Consider the following 25,090-nt stretch of genomic DNA (forward strand, 5'->3'; position numbering starts at 1 on the left):
CATGTTCAATTATTTCATTAGCAAGCTGTGGCTCATCACCAGGGCTCAGGTCGGTGCTGTCACAGCTCTCGGCCTGTGGATGGGCTTGGGGCTGGGCTGGGTGCCTGCTGCTGGCCCTGGCCACCTGGCAGCTGCTTACAATGAGGCAATTTCTTCTTTTCTTTATGTTAAACACAATGTAAATGCTACAGTCGAAACACATAAATTGAGGGTTATGCATTTGTTGGGAAGTTGCTCTCCCTGCATTTGGAGTTTTTGCCAAGTTCCTGCCCCCAGTTTTATTAGCAGCACCCCCTGCACATTTGTCACAGGGAAGGAAAGAGAACACAAGTGACATTTTTAGGCCAGGGCCAAGGATCTCACTTGTCAGGCAGCTCCACCGCTGCCTCCTTGCATTTGCTGCAGAGGAGCTCGGGGGGCAGAGCCTCCTACATGTGCTAAGTGGGGGGAGAACCCCAGAACCATCAGTCACTGCCTTTCTGCCCTGTTTGTCTGATCACCTCTCTCCCAGACAACCTGCAGCAGCCTGCAGGGCTCTCAGACACAAATTCCTCCATCCCGGTGGTGTTCACTCTGTCCCTCAGGAGGTGCTGCAGGGCAATGCAGGAGCAAAGTGTTTGCCAAAGAGCTTGGAGGCTGTGCATGCTCTGCAGCCCAAGCAGTGATGGAAACACATCTGCAGGCACAGTGAGCTCATGTTCTGCTTGCTTCGCACACAAAGCCAAGGGATGAGGGAATCCATGTGGGGCTGGGGCTGGCAGGACCCACTGGGACCTTATATGGGGGGTAGCGGGCTCCCCACCCAGCCCTGCTCCATCTGTTCATCCTGCAGTGTGCAGCCCAGGGGCTCACACAAAGCACTTCTGGTTTCCTGCCACCCTTTAATGAAGCTGGGACAGAGCTGAGCATCCTTCAAGGGAGCAATCGAAGTGGGGAAGGGAGTATGTGGAGGTCCTTAATGCTGCCCAAAGACAAGCAGCTCGGAGGAGAAGATGAAATCCACCCCATTAGCAGGGTGGGTGCTACACATCAGGCAGCACAGTACCCTGAAAGAGGGTTTTAAATTAAAAAGGCATGTGTCAGGCTCAATAGCATCAGCTGGAGAGGCACCCACATCGACAGTTCATGGTGATGGTGTGGAACAGGGAGAGTGTTTTGCAGGCAAGCTTCTAAAATAAGAGATGTGGAGAGATGTGGTGAGAGTGAAGCCCTGAGGACCCTCTACTCCCTGTAGCTGCAGGGAGGAGGAATCCCTCTGCCAAACCCTGGGGGTGGCCACTGCAGTCCCCAACTGAGACTGGGGCTGTCCCAGTGCCGGGGTGCTCACAGCAATCACTGCTTGCTCTGCCACCTCCACCCCAGCTCCACAGCCCTCTCCTTCTGCACACGCTGGGATTGAAATTGCTCAGCCCTCCTCCATCTCCAGGCTGCAGAAGAGAAAAATTGTCTGCTGGCTGAAGTGGCCCAGCACTAATAGAGTAAGCGGTTCTCTGTGCCATCAGGACACGGGGTCAGGTGGGAGCGCTGGCTGTGCAGATCATTATCGGAGCACAACGATGCCACGTGCATGACCTCCCTGCTGGCAGGGCTCCGCACGTTCCTCTCTTTCTGCTCCATTTGAGTGTTTTCCATTGCTCTTCACTCTCCCAGTGCCCGATGTCCACTTATGGCCATGGAAGGCTGCAGCACTGCCCCCGATGCCCCACGGGGTGCCCAGCAGCACAGCTCCATGCATCCAGCACAGCCCATGCCAGGCGCCTTCGCTCTGCACTGAGCCTTCAGCAGGGCGGTATGGAGGGGAGAGGCTGGAGCAGTGCCTGGGGTCTCTCAGGTAGAGCTCTGCTGCCGAGGGCAGAGGATGTGTTCATTAAGCCAAGCTAATCTTTATTTCCAAGACTATTTGCTGTGATTGGGCAGTTTATTCTCCGCTCCAGCTCATCTCCTTTGTCAGGTGCAGCTTGAGTCCAACTGTGCTGTGTGAGCTGCGTTTGGATATGGGGGGAGAACTTCTTTATTTGCTGGGTACATTTCTTTGTCCAATATCATTCGGGGGAAAAAAAAGGAAAGATTTTTCTCCAAATGAAATCTGCATGGGCTCTCATGGGGATAGAAGAGCCGGTGTGAATGGGGAGCTGGGGCTGGGGGTTTTGTTCTGCTTTCTGCTTCTTCCTTTATTTCCATGAGGGGTAAAGCAGCAGCGTCGCAGCCACAAAGGCAGCGGTTTCCTGGAGCAGAGCCAGGCTGGTTTGACACTGTGTTCCCCTGAATGAGGAGAATCAAAATGGTAAAAAAAAAAAAAAAAAGAAAGAAAAAAGAAAAATTCCAGCAGCCACCACTCCTGCTCCAGCATCGCTAATCCAACAGCTGAGGGTTTATTTGTACTGAGTAAGCTGAAGCGAGCAACTTAATTCCCCTCTAATTCTCTTCTGAAGGCCTCAGAAAAGCTTAATAGCTGTTTTCCTGCATTAAATTAACTCTGACTCAGCCTCCAGCTTTCCTGGGCTCTGTGGGTTTGGGGGGGCCACGTCCCATTTCTCCTTCCCTGTAATAGGGGTCACCCCGCCTGGGACAGCCAGCACTCACCCACACGGTTCTTCGGAGCCTCTCAGAGCCCCTGCAGCTCTGTGTGGTTCAACACACCACAAACCCATCCATTATTTACGGCAGCAGTGTGAGTTATCCCACCCCATCCCTGCCCTGCTGGGTGCAGGCTGGCTCTTCCCAGCTGATGAAATGAAATATCTTTTAATCAGTGGGGACCTCGGGGTCGATTTATGGGTGTCAGCACCGCAGAGCTCTTCTACATTTCAGACACTGTTCATTAGGATAGAAATGGGCTGGGAATGGCGCTGGTTGTGTGTGAGGAATGGAGCACAACGTGGCTGGGGTTGTGAGAAAAGGAAGACCCAAATTCCGTTGAGGTTGTTTGGCAGGAGAATGGGGTTTTAACCCTCCTCTAATTAGTATACCTCACATGGACCTCCAACCCTACAGCTAGCGGCATTTGATTGGTAATTTGTTGTAAAGTGCCATTATTATTAACTAAGAAATGGCAGCTATAGGAGTTATTTGCAGGGAAAACAGCTGGTCTTGATGGGTTTTGGTGAGAGAAGTTGGGGAGTCAATTCGAGCCGGGGCCCTAGGGAGCTGGGGGGGGTGGGGGGGTGGTTATCTCTCCAAGGCAGCAGCAGCCTCCACTGACACCTAGCGGCTGCTCAGGGGACGAGGAATTCGTGTTTGGTCTTCTTAGCCCTGCGATTTGGAAATACAGAGGCACACCTTCTGTGGCTGCAGGGTATCGTTCCTCTCCCTTTCTCCCTGCTCCTCCAGCAACACAACTGCACAGCAGAGGCTGTGGTTCTCAGGCCTGGGGCTGTCCGGGTTTCTCTACCGAAATGACCAAACGTGGTTCACTTTGTCACTGCTGAGCCCTGGTTCTGTCTCTTTTTGTTTGGCTTTTCTTTCTCAGTCGACACATTTCTGAACTTTCCTCTTGAAGTGACACAAGACCTGACTCAGACGCCATGCTGCTGAATATTATTTATGCTGTAAGATGCTATTTAACAGGAATCTTGCTGATTTTTTTCTTCCCACTGAGTGCTCTTATCATTGCCCGGGGTGATGTGTGTGTGCTCCTTTGCTCCCATCTCCAGCACCTGCTGGACATGAGATCAACCCATGGACCCCAGAGGCTCTCACTGCTTCTAGTTGTGTTGGGATTACGAAAGGTGAAGCTCCCTGAGGAGCTGACACCTGCCCAGGCAGCCCAGGAGCTCCTGCCCCATATCCCCATGTCTCCATTTCAGGGGTTGGCCATCCCCAAAAGACCACAACCCCTCTTTCTGCGTCTGCCCTGGCACTTGGCATTCAGTTCTCCACCATCAACCACACAGCACATGACAAACCCCTGATCTACAGGGCTGATTTTCAAGCAGATTAACTCTGGAGTGGGTCTGAAGCCAAGTGCTAAAAGATTTCTGCACTCACAGAAGAGGGAAGAGTTTGCCAAGGAAGTCGGAGCCAGCAGCTACTGGCAGGCGTGTTCCCATCGCTCATTGTGTCAGGGCCTGGCATCCTAATGCCCAAGGTGACCAAAGCTTGAAGACAAATGCTGTTTTCATGGGATAACACAGCTGGGGTATTGATCTGGGTCTTGTGCTTTCCAGGGGCTGTTTTTATTCCTAGTTCTCTTTTTCTCCTTACCACTGGGATGAAGAAAATAAATCTTCAGCTGATGGTAGCAGGAGAGAGAACCTCGGTGCCTCCCAAGTTCTGATGGGGCAATTCCCTTTTCTCAGCTCATCTCTACCTCCAGGTCCCATTATGGGATATGGGGGGCACAGAGCACTGCGGTCCCATTCCTCCCAGTGCCCAAGGGCACACTGTCCTGAGCAGTGTCACATGCTAAACCTCATCCTGCCCCACAAGGCATGGATGGCTACTGCCATAACCCATCCTGGCACAAGCACTGCTGGAAAGGCTGAGCATGAAGAAAGCGATATTCCCCATCTCTTCAGGTGTCGTCGTAGCTTTCAGTGTTAATTATTGCATGCTTTAATTCATCCGTAATTGATATAATCTTCAAAGCTTCAATATATCTTGATCTGATGCTTCTGCTGTTGTTCCCTTTTCCTTTGAACTGCTGTGAGGAGCCTCCGGGACCCCCCAGCTATTGCTGTATGTTTGCTTTTCATCCGCTCGCTTCTCTTCCCAGAAACAAACAATACCTCAACATTTTCTTCTTGAAAATTCTGAGAAGAGAAGGGGAAAGGGTTATTTGTCAAAGGCCACATTCCTCAGTGTCTTTCTTCCTTTTGATCTTCTCAGAGTGATGCCAGGGATGTCAGTGCAATGCCCCTACAGGTGTTGGCCATGCCAGGTGATGCTGCAGTGGCACAGCACCAACCCCATGCCCCGCACCTGTAGGGAAAAGCAGTGACTTTGGGATCATTTTTTTGCTTCTCGTCTTTGCTCCCTGCTGGAGCTGATTTATCCCTGCAGCTTGTGCAGCTACATCCGAGCAGGGCATGTCTCGCTGCTGTATTACAGCAGATTGCTGTAAATTATCAGCTTCTTGGTGTCAGCCCAAGCCCAACACAGCCCATAAAGCTTCCTGGCCGTGATACTGCACCGCAGCACGGCAAGGCCAATGGGAGAGGCTTTCAGCTCAAGGGGGATTTAACCCAGAGTGCCCCATTCATGTCCCTGGGACCCCCAATGGGCCCTGATCATATCTGTCCAACAAGACATGGCCATGAGGGGATAGATCCATCCCAGCTGCCACCATCGTCAAGCCAGCTCCAACACCCATGGGTGGGCAAAGTGCCCTGCAGTGTGCTTGGTGCCTGAGGCTAGAAGGATTATTACCAGTACTGTTATTTAGTAATGATTATCCCCGAGCATAAAATCAGCAAGATGAAAATTCAGAGGTCTCGGGGCGAAGGCACAGCCTGTTCCATATATAATCTGTAAGTGATGTGTGCACCAGTGTGGAGCGCGAGGAGAAGGGGATCTCACGAGAGCCACAAACACCGGACTTTTAATTTAAAACTATCCTTCACTGACTCGAGCCTCTCTCCCACCAGCCCATTTTTTATCTCCCCCTGTGCAACAGTAATCAGGAGGTAACAAGGGAGAAGGGGAACAGATCGTCTTCCAGCGCTATCTGGCTGATTCCAGGGCTGTAAATTATAGATATATATGGTACAAAGGAGTCCTGGGATATTAATTTCTGTTGTTGAAAATCACAGCTCCTCTGCTTTAATTTACTGCTAAATAATAAATGACATTGTGAGATACTCAGCAAAGATAAAGACGCCGAAGTAAATCAAAGAGCTCATAAGCACTTACGGATTGGTCTATCGGTGTCGTTAAGTGGCTTATATTGTTCTCGCCAAGCAGGCGTTTAACCGATGTTATCTGCCACAGTAAAGGATGAACCCGTGAATCAAATGGTTTCCTGCAAATGGCCATTTGCATCGGCAGGATTAGATGAAGATGGGTGTTATCCCCAACATTTGTAAGCATACTTGGTGCTTGCTGTCAGCCTGCAATGATTGCAGGAGGACAGGGTGAGTGAGGGCTGGTGCTGTCATCCTGCCCTGCAGGCACACCTACAGCCAAGAGCCGTCAGCTCTGTATCCAGCTGTGCTGCTGGGAGGCATTGGCACCTGTAGCATGCTGTGGAGCTGTGCCCCTGCAGGTGGGCAGTGGGTGGGGGACCCACTGTGCTTTGGGGTCGGTGTCAGCTCCTGAAGGTGTCTTCATGCTGGGTATCCTGATGATGTGAGCTATCACGATGCCCACCAGCACCTTCTCCCCACAGGGCATGCTGGCACTGGGATCTGTGCTGGACACATCTTCCAAATGTGAGATGGGTGAGGGCATCCCTGAGCATGGCTCCTGCCCCAGTTCATGTTGAGGGTGGAAGATGTACCTGGAGTGAGCATCTCTGAGGGCCTGGCAGAGCTGTGTACTGACAGCCTTGGAGAACATAGGAGAGGCCAAAAGGAATTTTAAGGCATGCTTCTGTACTGAAATGTTCCTCCCCTTCGCAAATCATGTGGAAAAGCCCCAGCAGCAGCAAACCCCATGGCAGCTTTTTCCCAGTGCCTGCTGACCTATAGATAAGCTTCAAACCCCTTCAAACAGATGGTGGTTTCCAAGTGCTCAAAATCTGCTCCTAAAAAGGCCAGAAAGCAGCGAGTCCCTGTTTGCAGGCACCCCATGCTCCTCGTCATGGAGCTGACAAGCACGTGTCCCAAGGTACATCTTGCACTGGGATGAGAGATGGTCCCCATCCTTGGGAGTCACAGTGCTGTGTCCCCTATTTGCTGTGCTGCAAACTAGGAGGACTTGACCCAGGCTCCTGCTGTTTCTCTTTGCTAACACTGTTGAAAGACAAGGCAGCTCCAATTTGCCTGAAGCCATTCTGTTACAACACAGCACTGCAGGGAAGGTCTGTACAGAAAACCATGTTTGACAGTGAAAGCATTTTGCTGGAGTACAGCATGTGAAAAACAAATTACTGTGGCATAAACGAGCAAATCTATCATCAGAAGGAAGAGGAAGAGAGAATTACTTTAAGGATCCACGTACAAGACTGTGACAGTAATCATATAACGGCCCTTTGAATGTCAAGGGGGATGAACATGGTTTAATAGTAACCGAAATGCTGCCAAGCTGGGAGACGTGTAACAGAGCAGATGGATGGATAGATCTACCTATTATCTGCTCCCTGGAAGAAAAGGAGGGGGAGATAATTCAGCTTTATGCTTGATCTAGTGTGTAAATCTCAGAGAGGTAATGTTTTCTTTTACCAAAGGGAAAAACAAAACAAACCAACAAACAAAACCAGAAAGAATGTTTGTTTTCAGAGCCAGACAGCACTGGTTCAGATATACAAGGAGAGGTATAACATTTTGAGGAGGCTGCAGCCCTAGTGGTGTTACACTGAGGGATAGTGGCCTTTATCTAAAAGGTAGCAATAAGAAAAAAACAGATGGACCCTTCAGCAGGGTCTATTGTGATAGGACAAGGGGAAATGGTTTCAAACTTAAAGAGGGGAGACTTAGATTGGATATATGGAAGGAGTTTTTACACTACAAGCAGTGAGGCAGTGGCACCGGTTGCCCAGAGAGGCGGTGGTGCCCCATCCCTGCAGACAGCCAAGGGCAGGGGATGGGCTGTGAGCACTGATGGAGCTGTGGGTGTCCCTGCTCAGGGCAGGGGTGGCACCAGATGGCCTTTAGGGTCCCTTCCAACTTAAAAGTCCTACGATTCCAAAATTATATGAAAATGAAAGCACAGGGCAAGGAAGCTGTCACTCAGAGCCAGGCAGCAGTGGGCTTCATTCAGCAGCAAAGAGAAAAGGTGAGGAGGTGTGCCCTGCTCTCAGCTTTGACCAGACGTGGGTTGGGCAATGGAGGTTGTGTCTGTATGGAGCAGTGTCCAACCAGTGCACCTCACTGCCAGCACCGGATGTTTGCCTCTGCCAAAAACCAAAGGTGCATTTTTGAGTAATTAAAATGAAATCAGCTGAACAGACCCTTTGTTCCTGCCTTCACTCCCCTTCACTTCGCTGCAGGTGTAACAGAATGCGGTCAGTCCTGGTGCTGAAGCTCAGAGCCCTTTGACCCAGCTGGAAAAGCCCATCCATGCAGCGTGGATGCCAGGCTGCCTGTGAGTAAATGGCATGATTGAGGAACCTCGAGCTGTGCTGGAAGGCTGCTCTCATTCAGCCCCGATTGGAGCCGTCAGAGCCACTGAAAGGGAAGCACAACTCACCATAAACAGGGCCTCACAAGCCATAAGCACAAAATCAGATCTAAATATTGATTTACTCCATATAAATATATGTGCAATTCCAGCTTCTGAGCACACCGAGATTTAATGCTTTTTCAGAAGCACAAGACTGAAACGAAAGCTGTGTTGCAATGCTGATCACATCCTATGCTTTGTGTTTGCCTGAGCAAGTCCCCCTTTTTGGAGCTCTCCTCCTTCACCCCGTGGGGCAGGTTGGAGCTCCATACGCTCCCTCTGCGTTGGTTCCCCCCTCCCGTGTTTTTCGAGCCCACCCCTAGGCCTCACTCAGGCCTGCATCGGGCCTGCGCGTTGCCATAGCGACGAGGCGCTGGCTGCCTACCCCTTTAAGAGCGCTCCTGGAGGCCGGAAGTGGCTCCGTGCGGCGCTCTGGTTTTCGCTTCGTCTCTGTGGTTTTCCTGCCTTTCTGCTTCCGGTGGCGGGCATTGTGAGGGGCGGCGTGGCAGGGGTCCGGGCCTGGGGTGGTCATAGGCGGAGCTGGGGGTCATATTGAGGGCTGGGGATGAGAATACGGGAGCTGGATTAGTCACTGTGGGAATGAGGGTGCAAAGGTTTGTGAAGGAGGGGTCATATAGGGGTATGGGGTTAGGGTATGGGTATGGGAGGAGGAGGAGGAGGAGGAGGAGGAGGAGGAGGGAGAAGGCAGAAGGCAGAAGGCAGAAGGCAGAAGGCGGAGGGGTTGTATTGCGGTCTGGGGTCAGGGTATGGGGGGGGTGGAGAGTCGTATTTTGGGCTGGAGATGAAGATACAGGGGTTTGTGATGGTCGTACGGTGAGCTAGAGTTAAGGGTGGAGGTAAGGGCTGGAGTAGAACTAGAGGGTTCAAATTGGGGTCTGCCAGTCAGGGTAGGGGAGGTTCAGAGGGTCGTACTGGGGCTTGGGGTCACGGAATGGGGGCCTGGGGTAATACTGGGGCCTATAGGTGAGGGTGCAGGGGCTGGGGGGGGTTTGTGTTGGGCTGAGGGGCAGGGCATGAAGTGGGGAGAGGAAGGCTTGAGTAGGGTTGGGGTGTCATTTTGCAGGCTGGGGATCAGGGTTCATGAGGCTGGAAGGGAGCACAGTGGACACTGAGGGGCAGCAAGGCACTGTGAGTAGTGGGGCTGAGGGGAGAAGGGACCATGAGGGGAGGGTATGGGATGCAAATGGACAGGGAGAGTCCCTTGAGTGTCATGTGTCATGGGATCTGTGGTGGGGGTTGCTTCCAGAAGAAATACAGCTCCAACTCATGGCAGAAGATCACTAGGTCTTCTTGGGAAGCCAGCATTCATCAGGTGAGTGCGACTGAGGCAAGGCCAGTGACTCATGCACTCTCCTTGGGTGGGCAGCAGCCACTCAGGAGCCTTTCATGCCCACTGGTGCCATGTAGGCTGAGGGCCTGGGGATGGCTGCTGGCGGCTGTGTCTCAGCCTAGTGCCTGCTGGCCTCACCCGTGGCCCAGATCAACCCCCAGAGGTCCCCCTGCTGGGTTCCTCCTATGCAGTAACAGGTGTGAGCATCCATGCAGCATTCTGATGGTCATGTATGATACTGCACACAACGAGTTGCTGTCTTCAGCTAAAGGAAAGTTCTCTTTACAGCTTGAGGATTAATTTTGTAATGTGTACTGCATCTTTTAAAAGCTGTCTTGTGCTATTCAGCTGTCATTGCCCTTCCTTTACAGGCAGGTTTTACATGTGGAAGGTAGAATTTAGGTACATGGGTGATCATTATTTTCCCCTTGATTTATCACAGGTACTATCTAATTCTCAAACTTTATTTCATGTAATAGGGAGTACCGATAGGCTGGTTCTTTATTTGAACAAATCAAGGTTCTGTTGAAAGCTGTGTACTTTGCCCTCCTGTTGCATCTGTGCTTTTCTTTAGTGTTGACTTTTTTTCTACAACCAAGGAGTTCAGCTGAGGTCCCAGCTAAGGCCCTTGTGTGCTCTCGTAGGTGTGGGGCAGGCCTGGATTGGCAGCTGGCACCCAAACAGCCCAGACTTCTGGGGGGAAAAAAAAAAATCATTCGCCACCACTAAAAAGGCACTTAATTGTTTATTTTTGGTGTCTGGCAGCTGCGTGTGGTCAGAATGCTATAGGAAAGGATTTTAAAACAAGCAGGGGGTGGGGTGCTGTTTTTATGGATTGTTTTAGTTGATGCTGGTGCACAGAAGACAGGTCTGTTTGGGGCAGTGGTCTCCAGCTTTAGCTGGCTTTCTTGCTAAAACCCTGACTGGGTAATGGGCTCTGTTTGAAAAACACTGCACAGCGCTTAGGAAATCTCCATTTTAATTTGCTTTCGTGTGGCAGTAAAGCAGTCCTAAGGGGTTTCTCTGAGGCTTACTGTGTATGAGCTGGAGCCTTTTGGGCTTTTGCAGGGAGCTTGCCTGGGATCACGAGAGGAGCTGAAGTGTAGCTGTCATTGCTATTACCAGCCAACAGCAGGGAGGGCCAAGTTCAGCACGACTGAGATGATAAAAGTCTAATGCTCGTCTCATTTTTCTTTAAGGGATTTGAACAGAGCTGCCAGATGTTTAGCAGGGCTCAGGAGCAGGCAAAGGGAACAGCAGACATTACTGGGTGCCTGCAGACGTGGGGCACTTCCAGTTAAATCTGCCCAGTTGCCAGCAGCTATTTGAACGCATGGGGCTATCCTTATTGGCCATGCCCAGGGGAAGGTCCTACTTCGAGATGGAGACAGACATCAGATCCTCTGGTCTTCCTCCGCAGCAGGGTTGAAATCAAAGCTTGTATAGATTTGTGAGGTGATAAAGTAACTGCCTTCTTAAATGACACACACCTTTGGCAAAGTGTTTGTTTCATCAGTGTCAGGCAGATACGTGTTCAGAATAACCTTGCTTCAGAGTGAGCCAGGCTGCCTGCAGCTTGCAGGGTACTTGTAGATAAAGCATGGTGCTTCCCAGTACCGCATTCAGCTGATGGGCTGAATGCTTATTGCTTTTTCTTACCTATGTCAACTCTGTTTTTCTTGCAGCCCTCACTTAACATAGCAAGTATTGTACCTGATGTAAAACTGTAGCAGTGATGCAGTTTAACGTCACCCTTCTGGTCCTCTGTGGACTGTAAGGTGAATTTTGCTGCCTTTTGACTTCAGCCAACAGTGACAATTGTGCTTGGATTCAAGTCCATGGTGGCTCAGTGAGGATGGGGTTTCTTTTGGGAGGGAGACTGGCACCTGAGCTGCTGCCTGGGCTCTTGTCTGAGGCTTAGAAGCAGCAGCTTGCAGTGTACACATCAAAGTACTGTGCTTAATGCTTGCTGCTCTTTATGTAGGTGTTCCTGCTGACCATGGAGTGGCTGCTGAAGCTGCACCCTCGCCAAGGTAACTGAGCTAAGCTGTGCTCTCTGCACACCAGATGCAAACTGTGTGCTTGGAATTTGAAGTCAGTCCTCCCTTTGTCTTCTAATGTTAAATTCACCTGGGCAGAACTGTCTGACAGTGTCAGGCTGCAGTTGGAAAACATTTCACTTTTGTGCTGCTGCAGACTGACACCCTTTGTTCAGCTTATTACTGGAACAAGCATTTCCATTTCCCTTTCCCTTCACTAATGCCACTCTTGCCTGGGTTACAAGTTGGTATTTTCTATCACCTGGGCTTCAGGACAAAGCACGTGGGACCGTAGGTAGAGTGATTGCAAATAACCTGATCTCTGTTGCACCTGGAAAAAGTTGTTTGTCTGAGTGAGGATTTTCCTGTCAACTAACTTTTAAATGACAGAGTATTTCCTCATTTCAATGAATGTGCAGCATAACCATTTGCAAGAGGGCCCTGGGTTGCAGGCTGCTCATGGAACACTTATTTGCTCTGGTGCCTTGGCTCGCACGCTGAGCAGCCCTGACATCTGTGTGCAGCTTTCCCTGCAGTATGCTTGTTCTGCTTGAATGTCCTGGTCATTTCTTTTCAGGTGGCTGAGCTAAAGATCTGTCTGCGTTATGGTGAGAGTTCTGCCCCTGCAGTTCCATTTGTTTATACCTGTGTGGTCTCTTTAGGCTGTAGAAGGTATTTTTGCCAAAGTAGATGGTAAATGTGAATAAATTCCAATTCTTCAAGCTGACTGTTTTTCTTTCTTATTTAATCCCTGCTACTGTGAATAATGTAGGAAGGATTTTAACATGCTGGAGGAGTGCATTTAGGCAAGGAGGCACATAAAGCTTTCTCCTGTGCTGACACCTGTGTGCAGGGCAGCCACGCTGGAGGGTCGTGGTGCTTTCAAGATCTCAAGGAGTGATTCATTCCTGACAGCTGCTAAAGCAATCCTGAAGAATGTGAGAGCATGTTTGCAGTGTGCCTAGCTCTAGTCTCCACTAGAGGGTGTGAATGTCTGCAAGAACAGTTGTGTTTCATTGAAACTGGGAGACTTTGTTTAATCAGATGTGCAGGCAGTCAGACTGTGGCAGGATTATGTTCCAGTTGAAAAACTGCTCTCTGTGTTGGCAGCAGCCCAAGTTACATCTGCTTTATGTAACCCATCAGCTGCACTGGCTGTGAAGCCCATGTGATGCTCAGCCCTTGCCATCGTGCATCCTGTCATGCTCTTGAGCAATGTGTGTGTGTGTCCGGGGGGAGGCAGCTCTGCTCTGCGTTTGGTGCTGCTTCCAAGTTCCCTTTCCTTTCATCTGAACAGTAACATCTACCCTTGCTAAGCAAGCTGCAAACAGTAAGTTTTCATTTGCACTGCAAAGAGCCTGGCTTTTGGGTTTCTTCTCGTAGGGGAAATTTTCACTGAATTTGCAGTATTCCCAATGCAAATAAAGCCTGAGGCTGGTGTGCTTTGGAACCGTGCTAGCTGCTGAGCTGATACAGGTTGTGTGTGTGCTTCCCCCATGCTTGGTGCTTATGCAGAGCTCATCTCACAGTGGACACGCTGCTCCTTAACTCCTTTTGCATCTGCAAAAATAGTAATGCTCTCTCTGGAGGTTTTAATTCGGAGTAGGTCAGCAAGAAGTTGGTCAGTGTTTTTTTCCTAGCTCCTGCTGGGAGCTGCTGTGTCACAGTCATGTGCACCGACTGCTGAGAACGACCCCCAGCTCACCCAGGTTCTTGCTGCAAAAGCAGTGCGGGGCTGAAGCTGATGGATTGCACTGAAGTGCTGGTCTGGTAAAAAGCCTCTTTGTGCAGCTTTCACAAGGGTCTCTGCCTCCAACGTGGAGAGTGGATTAGAGATTGCAAACAGCCTTAATTTGAGGAAAGCACAATGGAGTTGGGGGAAGTGGGTCACTTGTGTATTTGGGGCTCTGGAAACTGCAAATCATGCTTAAGGGTCTTAGTTGCTCATTAGCTGAAGTGACTCTCAAACTGCAGTGTAAAAGTGGCGTATGGGGGTCAGGAGCAGTGAGTGCTGTAGCCCTGCTGTCTGAAGGCCCATGTGCCCTTCATGGTTGCACCATGTTAGTCACTGTGTGGCTTCCCTCCAGCTGCTGCGAGCTTCCTTGTGCTTGGGAGAAAATGAGGCAGCTCGCACTGTGCAGGTGGGGCACAGGGGCCCTGAATGGGCTGGAGTCCTGCAGATGAGTGAGGGCATTGCACTGAATGCCTGCCACGTTGGCTCTGCAGACAGGGTGTTTTTTTCAAGCCAAGACGTTCACTTCAGGATCTTGTCAATCCTTCTTCCTGGAGGACCTTAGATTGGGCTGGGCATCCCTTTGGGTGTACCTCTGCCCCTGATCCAAGCACAGCCCCAAAGCAGTACCCCACCCTGACTCTCCAAGCACACCCTGTTTATTTCTCTTCCCCAGTCATGAAGGAAGCTGTGAGCAAAGTGCTTTGGTCACCCCTGTAGCTCAGGGTCTGTAGGCACAGCCCCACCACCTGAGCGTGATGCAGTGTTGGCAGAGCCCTGGCTGCAGCACGTGCCCTGTTGAGCCATGCACTTGCTTGTGCAGCCTGCAGGACGTTCCTCCCTGAGCTCAACGTGGGTCTCTGAAGCAATGAGTTATGCTTGGATGTGCTCCTTGCTTGGAAACAGCTCCAAGATCTGCAGCAGCTCTAAGCCCTTGCATATGTGAGTGGTGCAGCATCCCCCTGAGTCCCCCAGCCCTGGCAGCTCTGCCTGGCTCTGCTCTGCTCCTTCTGTGCCGTTAGGTCCCAGGGCAATGCCAACACATCCAATTATTTTCTCACTGTGCCCTAGTGCAGGGATTGGAGCTGCTGCATTTCTGGGGCTGCCTCCCCCAGCACTGCTCAGTCCCTCCATGTTTGAGCAGTGAGGTCATGCTCTCCTCATCCCTTGGCTTGAAAAAGCTCTACCATTGTGCATTGTGTTTTTGCATGGGAAATTGGGCTCGATTGTCAGCTCTCCTGCAAAGTGAACCCAAGCACAGAGGCTCGTTGCAATCTCCTCTCATGTTTCTAACCACAGAGCTAGGTTTTCCCATGACTTCTTGGTTCTGAATGCAGGATACCATGTGCTCTCAGCCACGTGGCAGCGTCCATGGGGAAGTGCTTGACTTCTCAGCCCATCCAGATAGCAAGCTGCTCTGGGGAAAAGTAAAACTCCAGGACAGGACTCTTGGACTATGTAACTTCTCTACAGTAACTTTTCTTCTGACACAGAAGGAAGAAGGAAAAAAAAAAAGACCTATCTACTGGAGGGATCTGTCTGTAACAGCAGCCATACCTTTCTGCTATGCTGGCAGACACCGATAACCAACTGTGCCACAACAGCTTGAGGCTTGATAAGGTTTGTGGTGGGTCAAGTCTGTGTGATCTGCTGGACCAGAGCTACCGTGTTCTGGTCCTAGTGGGAGGTATTGGGATCTGTGAAGTGGAAAAGGAGGAAAATGCTGGAGAGCTGGAATGGGCAGTTGGCTTTTCCCAGAGCTGACCGTGAGCCCAGTGGGTTTTGTTGGCTGAAGCAGTCCTCAGGGTTCCCAGCTGTTGGAGTTAGAGATGTCTTCAGAACTGGGAACCCAGCTTGAACTGAGCGAGAGGCAGCCTCCTTCCCTGATGTTCCATACCCAGTCATCCTCCAGGCAGGGCTTTAGGAGGTTGTTCACATTGTCAGCATGAGTGCCCTCCTCTTAAATGACAAATCCAGCCTGCAGAGCCTGGGACTGACTCCCTCCTGCATCCCTGGGCAGAAGGAAGCTATTTGGGAGCAGCAGGGTTGGGATGTCAAAATACTGAGTGTTCCTTAGCCTTGATTCTGCTTCCAGTGCTCTAGAGTTACAGCTCCTTCCTTTTTACAGTGTGCCCAGGTGGTTCTGCTTCCACCTCAGCTGGCACAGGAGCAGGTTAATCCCACTGGTGCGTTACACAAGCAGTTGGACTTCGCATCCTAGAAAAGGAAATGTCTACTTTTTGCTTGGAGCTACAGGAAGTGCACGGAGAGCTAGGGCTGCTCCTTGGGGCAAGCAGCACCACCTGCTTTGCTCCTTTCCTCCCTTTCCATCCCCATGGAGAAGCTTTGGCTGCTCCCTTAAGGTACGCATCTGGGAAGAGGGTTAGCAAGTGCTGCCCTGGGCCAGAACCCTTTCCTCTCAATCATTAGCTGAGGTTTCACCTTTGCTGACGTCTGTCTGTGCTGTTGCACCGGGCCCTGGGCAGGAGCTGGTGCAGCACAAGGATCGCAAGCTGGGCCGAGTTCAGTCATGATGGGCTGCAGGCAATTGAAGAAAGCTTTAAAAACTGTTCTCTAAGGTCTGGAGTTAAGAAATCTGCCCTGGCTCCAAATTCTGGACTATCCAGACAGAGGTAATCAGGCTTAATCTGACAGCTATTTCTTAAATATTTTAAAAGCTGCCTGGAATAAACTGAATGCTTCCGAGTAGTGACCTAAATTCCACTTGCTGTAAATTTCATTAGAAAGTGGATTTGTGTGCCTGCCAGCAGCAAGCTGCTCTGCAGCTCCATTGATCCGACCAAACCATGTGCTGTGCAAGCGCCTTCCTCAGCAGATTTGTAGGGAGCTCACTGCTGCATGCTGCCATTCTAAATGTTGCTCCTCGCCGCCTTCTTCCTTTCCTCTCATTTCTGTCTTCCTGGTGCAAATGCATCATGTGTTTATTAATCACTTGCATCGTTAGCTGTGCATCCTTCAGCTAGCTCAGTGTTGCTGCTTCACATCCCGTAGCAGGCAGGCAGTCCTGTGGGGTGCATGGGCTGCCCAGGGATGCTGCAGGGAGGGCACCTGCAGCTCTGACACCCCTTAGAGAAGCCTGCTCTCCTTCTGCTGCCCCGAAGAGCTGTTTATCCTTGTGCAACCACGACTTGGCGCTTTGAGGGGAGGTGTGACGGCAGCACAGATGGCACACAGTGAGAACTGATAAGGAAAAGTGCCTGGGGACACCTGGTGCTGCCAGAGCTGCAAGCTCGTGTCCCCATGCGGGGGCACACAACTCATTGCAGCCCACATGCCCGGGCCCCAAGGGGTCCTGCTGCCTCTCCCACCTCTGTGCTGCTGTGGGAGATGCTCAGGACCTGGCTGTCCTCTTCCCAGCCCGTGCACCAGCAAGAGGTGCTGCTTTGCCACAGCAGTGACTGGTTTTTCAGAAGTGAAACCTAAGGCTGGAGTCAAGGGGCTGATGTCACTGGGCACAGACCTTCTTAGTGCGGCACTGCTGCCCCTGTGAAGGCCCTGTGGAAGGGCTGTGGCAGAGCAATGTGTTTTTCAGTGCTGGGCACATCACCACAGCAGCAGTTGTCCTCTGCAGCCGATGAGGGGGTTAAGCAAAAGATGAAATTTTTCTCTGTCTCCTCCTTGTTCTTTCTGATCTCCGCCAACAGAGCTAAAGATGAGGGAGGATTTTTTATCTATATTTAGGTTTGGAGAAATTGCTATAACTAATCGGCTTTAGGATATAGGGCTCTCTCTTCTATTTTATCTCTTTTTTTGTCAGTAGGACCTTGTCATGTGGCTGTGGGCTGCTCAGAGTTTTCCGGGCTCCTTTTGTTTTTGGTGGAGTCAATGAGTAACCCACCAAAATAACACCTCCAGCTGTTCCTCCTGCAGCTGCTGGGCTGAAGGCTAATTACCAGGTCCTGCTCCAAATGCTGCTTTGCATACAGAAGTGCCAGTGAATGGCAACAGGGGGAGGAGGTGGCAAAGCAAGAAAAAGAGTGTGGTTTGGGGAGCTATTTTTAGCCTTTGCAAGCCAAATGTAAAAGGACCCTTAGGCTGCTGGTGTCCTGCTGAATCTGATCATATGCACAGTGTTGTTCCCATGGCACACTGCAGCAGCCGCTGTGGGCTGGGCAGCTTTTTCTTGGCTGCTCACTTGCCTATGTTTAAAACCTCTGATGTTTGAGCAAAGCTGTGGTGATGTGTCTTACATCCACGTACTGATGGGTTTGGGAACCGCCTGTGTCTCTGTGTTGCTGGATGTGCCCGTGCTGCATGTTTGCTTGGAGTGGTGGCATAGGGCTGCCCAAAATGTCCTTCCCCACTGATTGAGAGACAAAGTGGGTTTGCCAGTCCATGTTTTGCAGCACTGGGAATGGGGGGGTTTTGTTGCTGGGCTCTGCTCATGGAGCTGCACTGTGACATATGGACCCTTTTGTTTGATTCAGACACAGGCTGGTTGTGACCAGAAGCAAAGAAAAGGGCAGCTGTTCATTAGCCAATTTGAAATACTTAGTGGTCACACATCAGTTTGCAGCTACCAGCTTGAAACCACGACTGCAAACAGGCTTTGTGTGCTGGAGACCATTGCCCTTCATTAAACCAGGTTATTTTGAGGCTGTTGTTGGGAAGCTGCCCCAGAAAAAACTCCACATCTCACTGCAGTTCCACCTCTTCCCTCCCTGCTGGGGCTCCCCTGCCCAATGCTGACGGCTACAGCCACAGTGAAGCAGAGCAGTGTGCTGCTCCCTGGGATGGAAATCGCTGGGGCCAGTGGCACAGAGCAATGGGAAGGCACAGCTCCAAATCCCACTCCCCATCCAGGCTCTCTCTGCTGCAGGAGGGTGATGTTTTATGTGTCTCCTTGCTTTCTCCCAAGCACAGGCACGCTGTGGAGCACAGGAAGGTTCCTCCCCCATGACAAGGAAAAAGAAATTAGCAAGCAGATTGAGCGTGGATAGCAAATAATGAGATTGCCTTGGATACAAGGCTGGAATTCATGCAAAGAATTCTGCTGATCGGAGGAGATAAGCAGCATTTCTATGGGCTGTGAGCAGTGCTGTGAAGCTCGTTTCTCAAGTGTTTTCTTCTCAGAGTGCTTGGATGAAGGCTGCCAGCAGAGGATCGATCCATGCATAGGCTGGGCTGCTTTAGCTTTTACGCTCAGAGCATGGTCTAAAACAACCCAAACCCTGGAATAGCCATCCAGGTAGATATTTTGGTGTGGAAGTGCTTCATAATGACACACCTCGTTTTCCTCAGGCATGGAAATAAACTTTACAGATATAAGCACCTTCATACCAGCAGTGCAGCATCCACAAAGCAGGCTTGTGCTGACCCTGACCCTGTGAAAGGGCTCAGTGTTCACACACAGGGAGCAGACCGTGCTCTGGTGCAGTGCATGCTTTGAAAGGAGCTGGGTTTGCAGAGAACTTTTAATAACAAGTAATTGTTTCTTATTACTCCTCTGGTGTTATTAAAATAAATACGTAATAATCAGAGCATTTTACAGGCAAATAAAGACAGCGTGTAGCTAGTGAACAACCAGTAACTTGATTCAGCACTCGTTGAAGTAGGGGAGAGTATTTACACTGTCAGACTCATTTGAAGGAGGGATATTACTTTGTTTTTATCTGTGTAGGAAATTTGCATTTGCTACACAGTCAAGATTGGTATTTTGTGAGTATGGAGAAGTGTCATTAATGAATGGATCAGATCCAGGTGGCCCTGCAAGTCACTTGAGGAGATGACTCCTACTGGGAGTCCCCGCAGGCGTCAGGGCAGCGGCAGATGGGCTCAAGTGGCATTTCCAAAGGCACTTAGGAAAGCTAAGCGTTCCCAAAAGCCCACTAAACCCTTCCTTGCTTGCAGTTCCAGCTTCCTGTGCCACAAACACGACTGCATCTTTGCTAATAGTAAATAAATTATGATCCAAGTGTTTTTATGCTGACAAAAAGGGGAGCGTGTTCCCTTTGGCAGTGTGGCCCTCCCATGGCACCTCGTGTCTCAGGGATAAAATCATCTTGGGGGTCCCAAAGGCTGCCTCCCCCTCCCCACATTCCCTAACAGGTCTGTGCTGTCAGCCTCCTGATGTTACAAACATCCAGCACAGGCATTGAGATAAGCATTGGGTCTGATGCTTCACTTGGTACACACGCTCTGCTATCTCTCCTCATGCTTTAATTATCCCTTACCAGCAGCCCCCACCCCTGCACACCCGCTCACTGCTCTAACAGTGCTTACAGGCAGCAGAACCACGCAGGAAGCACTGTATGGTTACGGGCTTCGCGAGAGAGGATGTGAATAAGGGCTGGGATGCTTTCACATGCTCACCCCATTCATATATCTGATGAATCACAACTCAGTCCTATTTGCTGATGCTTGTCTACGTAGCTTTTAATGTCATTGGCAGCCATGCTCTGATGTCAGCTGCTGCAGCCCGAGTGCTGGCAGCTGGTGTTTCTGACAGCTCCTAGCCTAGAATTCAATTTTCTATCAGTCCCTTCAGAAGGAAGGGAAAGAAAAACAACCAACAAACCATGTTTCTGCCTGTTTGTGGCATCAAAACATAAAGGGCTGCAGGGTACAAGTTCATTTATGGCTGTTCTGCACTGTGACACGTGGGAAAGCTCAGATAAATGGAATAACAGTGTAAAGCTACACCCTCATTTATACTGCACTGCACTACTGCTCACTCAAGCCAGCTCAACCCTAAGTGAACATCACTGCACAGGTTTCACATCTCTTAGGTTTCGTACATTAACAGCATCCTCCTGGACACAGAGATGTTTTACTCCATTCCTAATTTTGTCAAGGGTGGAAAAGTACCACAGGGCTAAAAGGCAGCAGCATGTGGGAATGAAGGCATCACCGTGGAGCACAGAGCTCTGGTCTGCTTCGACGCTGACTCACTGCATTACTTTTTGTGGGGCATTTTCTGAGCCTCTGCTTACGTCTGTATGTTGGGATGGATAATATATTCCCTAACATTGCAAAGGGTGTGAAGATCTCCGGAGATACGTGAGCGTTATCCTCTTCCTGTGCAGTGTTTCCACAGCATGTGCTGTGCAGGGAGCTTTCAAACACACATCAGCTGTTACACAGATGAGCACATCCAGATATGTCTGGAGGACCCAACTTGGATGTCACAGCTGCTTTGGTTCTAAGAGTGAAGGGCTGAAGGGATTCAGAGCAGCTGATAGCCTAGAAAGGGAAGAAAGAATTGTGACACCCAGCTAAGTACACGTAATGTGCTTAATAAGAAGTGTGTGTAAGGCATGTCTGCGGGGCACAGTTCTGCCCTACCAACTGCCTGCCAGTTATCTTGCTTGTTTTATGTGCAAACACGACTGTTTAGAAGCTTTTTCGTGGTTTCAGATGTTTAGGAAGCAGCAGGCATTTATTTCAATTTAGCCAGGGGTACATAAAATTCCACTGAGTCAGGCATAACTGATTTATTAGGGAATTACTCTGGAAGAACTTCATTATATCTGAACTCAAAATCTTACCCCTTCTGGAACGTTTAACGTGCTTAGTGCTTAGCAGCAAGAACTTGAATGAAGGCATTCCTGGTTTGTCGCCAGCTCCTAACAATCTCCTCAGTACAAAAGCAGTGAAGATGAGACCAGCTGGACAGAAAGAAGCAATGACAGCTTCACCTTTACCAGTGCGCCTTGGGATGCAAACAGAAGAGAGCAAGACGAGTTCCTGCCTGCTGGATGCCAACAGCCCTGCACCCACTCACAGCAAGGCCAGGAGGCATTCTGTGTGCGTGTACATCAGCTCCATTCTGCTCCCAGGCAATTGCACTTTGATTTAGCTGATATTAATAATAAAGGATTGGCTGCCAATCGCTCTCATTTCCATGGGAATATTGCCCCGAAACAGGAAAAATGTCCGGGCTTTGAGTTGTGTAACCAGAATGACCAGAATTCATAATGGGAAGGAAGGAAGGCCAGAAAAAAAACGCTCACGTGCTGGGCAGCAACTGGCCTTGCATGACCTCCATAAGGCCTGCTTCCCTCCCTGTCTGGTGTACCTCATGCCTTATTTTCTGAAAATATCAGTCTGTACTTGCAGCCTTTGCCCCTTGGGCTTCAAATCTCAGCACCTCTCACTGCATTCCTTGAGCTTTTCACCCACTCCTTCATTAATTCATATTCCACCTAGTGATGCCACGCTGGAGCTTCCATAGGAGAAGATGTAACAGGAATGCAAACAATAGAAAAATTTAAGAGCATTCTACTTTCCTGTGCTGCGTCTATCTTGTTCAGATTATTTCTACAGCAAAAAGCCAAGACATCTCCTGCGACCCATTTGGACATTAAATAATGCACCGATAACGCCCTCACTTTATCCGTACATTTCAGAGCCTTCACAGAGCTTTTCTGGCCTGGCTGTCTGGTGAAATGCAGCAGTGGCAGCTAATCAGATTTCCCAGTCTCAAAATGGAGAAGTGTTATGAACAGAGGAATCCGAGTGGGCGTACATTCCTCACCCCTGCTACGTCGGTAGAATTATATCTCAGGCTTTCAGAGCAGGAAAAGGATGTTGCAGGCATAATGGCAGGCAATATCAATCAGATAACTCCATCTAATTACAAAGGCACTAGATTGACTAGTGAACCTCGCTTACACGAGTGCAACTGGCCAAATACCACCATAGAAAACTGATTTAGAGAAACAATTGCTCAACACATTAAACAACGTCTTGTAAGGACAGGTTTCGGATCAGACTACAGACTTTTATTGACTAAGACAAGTGGTTTGTGTAAGAGAGAACTGCTGCTGAATCACTAATTACTAGTAACCACAAATTTAGCCTTCCTAGAAAAAGAATTGCACCAAAAGGACTGGGTAATGACTCTAAATTTCAGTGGATTTATTTTTTGGAGCCAGCAATCAAACACATTTAGGGTGAAAGAATTGCTTTAATGGAGTCTCTGGAGAGAACAGAGGCATTTGCCCCTAATTTTCAAGTCCTTATTCTAACACAGACTGCTGCATGAAGCATGGTTGTACTTCTTGCTTCCAGCACACCGTGGTGTGACTGTGCAGTAGGAAAGAATGCTTTTGGACACCCATGAGCACCCTGGTTGAGGGCTGTGTGCGTTCCCCTCAGGTGAGTAACCCAGCTGGGGTTGTGACTGAAACACTTGAGTACTCTCACTCAGAAGATACCATCGGTCACATCAGGCTTCAGCCTTCCACCTTTCATGCCCCAGGCAGGCTTCTGGGGCAGTTCCTTGTCCTCACTTGTCTCCTCTTGCCCAGCGGTCCTCCTGAGGCATCCTGTGATGCTATCAGGGCTGCTGCTGATGCTCTCAGCATGGGCCTATGCTGCGTACCCAGCACAGAAGTGCCTCTGGAGCTCAGCGTCATCACTGAGCTTGGACCTCTTGGACCACCACATCCAACCCCAGCCCCCCCCCCACCGTGCCCACTGACCACATCCCTCAGTGCCACATCTCCACAGCTCCTGATCACCTCCAGGGATGGTGGCTCCACCATCTCCATGGGCAGCTGTGCCACAGCATCACAACCCTTGGGAAGAAGAAATTTTTCCTGATATCCAACCTGACCCTTCCCTAGTGTTTGAACTTGAGTTCATCACCTCTCATCGCTGTTACCTGGGAGCAGAGCCTGATCCCCACCTCACCACAACCTCCTACCATGGAGATGCAGTGATGAGGAATCCCCTGAGCCTACTCTTCTCCAGGTTGACCCGTCCCACACTCCTTTCATCCACTGCCTTGAGGACATGTGCCTCAGACCCTGCACATGTCTCACACTCAGGTGTCCCACCATCATCCTTACACCCAACCTCTCCATCTAACCTTACAGCCCGCACTTTGAACCCTGAGGAGCTGCAGAGATACAGCTTTGCCTCCTATGAGTAACACAGGCCCCACGTTGAGGGGAGTGACGGAGGACTTGAGACCAGCTGGAAGAAACTGGGCGAACAGAGCCCACAGCTTCACGAGGAGCAGCCCCACCCCCCACAGACACACAAAGCCATGGACCGCACTGCGCATGCGCACCCCCGCACCAGCGAGCCGCAACGCGCAGGCGCAACTACAGCGGGAAGCGAAGGCTCCCGCCCCCACCCTCCTCCTCCGCCGTTGCGCCATCACGCATGCGTCGAGCTGGCCGGCGGCCAAGCCCCGCCCCCGCCCCGTCACCACTAACAACGGGCGGCGCTGCGCTCCTCCTCCTCCTGTGCCGGAACCGGCGGCGGCGCTGCCCCGCACCGACATGAGGAGAGCGGAGAGCGGCCGGGCGGCGTGACGGCGGGCTGTAATAAGCGGTAAGCGGCTGTCCTGCGCGCGGCCCCACGCACCCAGCCCGCTTCACCCTCAGCTCCTCTCCTCGTTGCGTTGGCGGGGAGCCCTCGGCCCCGCGATCCCCAACAGGTGCCCGGTGCGGGGCGGCAGCGCCGCTTTGTTGCGCGGCTCTTTTGTTCGCGGTGCCGCCGCTCCGTGAGCCGGGCTGAGCTCTGCTCGAAGGGCTGCGGGATCGCGCTGAGAAACCAAAGTGCCGCGAAGTTGTTGTGTGAAAGCCGTTTCTCGTTCAGATGAGCCTGGCGGTGTGTTGCTCTACGGCCAGTTGAAGCGATCGCGTTGGGGTGAGGTTGGGTCCGGTGCCGGTGGATTCCTCGTTGGCTGTGCGTTGGAATGTCTGGGGAGGAAATGAACCTTAGGGAGGAACTACAGACGGACATTGCCGAAGTTTTTTTTTTCTGAAGAGCGCTGGTTCTGCTCGTTTGGAAGCAGTATCTGAAGGCGTTGTGTCTGTTCGCTGTGATCTCCTTTTCGCTTTCATTCCGAAAGCAAAAAGGTTTTCACGTTGGGGATACTTTTACTTCTCCCGTTCCTCTTGACGCCGATCCCAAACGGCTCCAAGCAGCCCCGTGCTGGCAGCCCAGCAGCGCTCCGCCCTGAGGTGCTCCCGCTGTCCCAGCAGCGGCTCAGGGGATGAGCAGCACACAACGTGTGCTGGAACTTTGTCACTAAAACCAGGCAGAAATCGTGGTATTTGGTGCCTTTTTTTAGAACGGCAGCTCGTTTCTGCCCCACACACAGCTGTTTAGGGGCTCATTGAGAAGTCTTGGTGGAGCTGTGAAAAGAGAACTGCAAGCAATGCTGTTACGTTATGCTGGAGTTGCTGTCTGAGGAGGAGTCTAAAACTGGCTTCTTGCATCTGACAAATGGTTTTGAATGTTTCTTTTTCAGGTTGGAGCTGCCCTTCATAACCGCAGCCATGGTGCAGAAGTATCAGTCACCCATACGGGTGTATAAGCACCCCTTTGAGTTGATTATGGCTGTAAGTATCAATTTTTTGCTTAAATTCTCTTACTTGGTAGCTCCGTGTGTTGCTCAGTATGAGCTGGGCACCATTGATAGGTGCTGCGGAACACGCAAGTCTGAGCTGATGTACCAAATATGGGAGATGTGTGTTTTGACTGTTTCCTTTTTCCTCAGAGTATTTTTATATAACACATCCTCTTCCCTACACGTTTCAATACAGCTCACAGACTGTTTTGTTTTAAACTTACAGCACAAGTTGCTTTGAAGTGTGCTTTCATGTTGATTATGTTCTTCACAGAGAGAGTGGTGAGGTGCTGGAACAGCTGCTCAGAGAGGCTGTGGATGCCCTGTCCATCCCTGAGGGTGTTCAGGGTCAGATTGGATGGGGCCCTGGGCTGTCTGGT

At 50.6% G+C, this 25,090-nt stretch overlaps 1 protein-coding gene and 1 non-coding gene across 3 annotated transcripts in view; both read left to right on the plus strand.

The window, feature by feature from the left end:
• The first annotated feature begins 9,691 nt into the window (after positions 1 to 9,691).
• Positions 9,692 to 9,860, plus strand: LOC122186956. The gene has a single exon (XR_006181214.1).
• Positions 9,861 to 23,582: 13,722 nt separating this feature from the next.
• Positions 23,583 to 25,090, plus strand: part of SEC14L1 (SEC14 like lipid binding 1) — a 37,273-nt gene continuing 35,765 nt past the window's right edge. Inside the window, exons 1-2 of one of the 2 annotated variants that reach the window (XM_042883843.1) lie at positions 23,583 to 23,686; positions 24,612 to 24,702. In XM_042883843.1, the coding sequence (XP_042739777.1) occupies positions 24,640 to 24,702 (63 nt within the window). In that variant the 5' untranslated portion in view covers positions 23,583 to 23,686; positions 24,612 to 24,639. Of the gene's footprint in view, positions 23,687 to 24,611; positions 24,703 to 25,090 lie in introns of those variants that run through there. The other variant, XM_042883844.1, reaches the window with a different exon arrangement.

This window comes from Lagopus leucura, unplaced genomic scaffold, assembly GCF_019238085.1.
Source record: "Lagopus leucura isolate 7727_CA_CO unplaced genomic scaffold, USGS_WTPT01 Super-Scaffold_100040, whole genome shotgun sequence".
Taxonomy (NCBI): domain Eukaryota; kingdom Metazoa; phylum Chordata; class Aves; order Galliformes; family Phasianidae; genus Lagopus; species Lagopus leucura.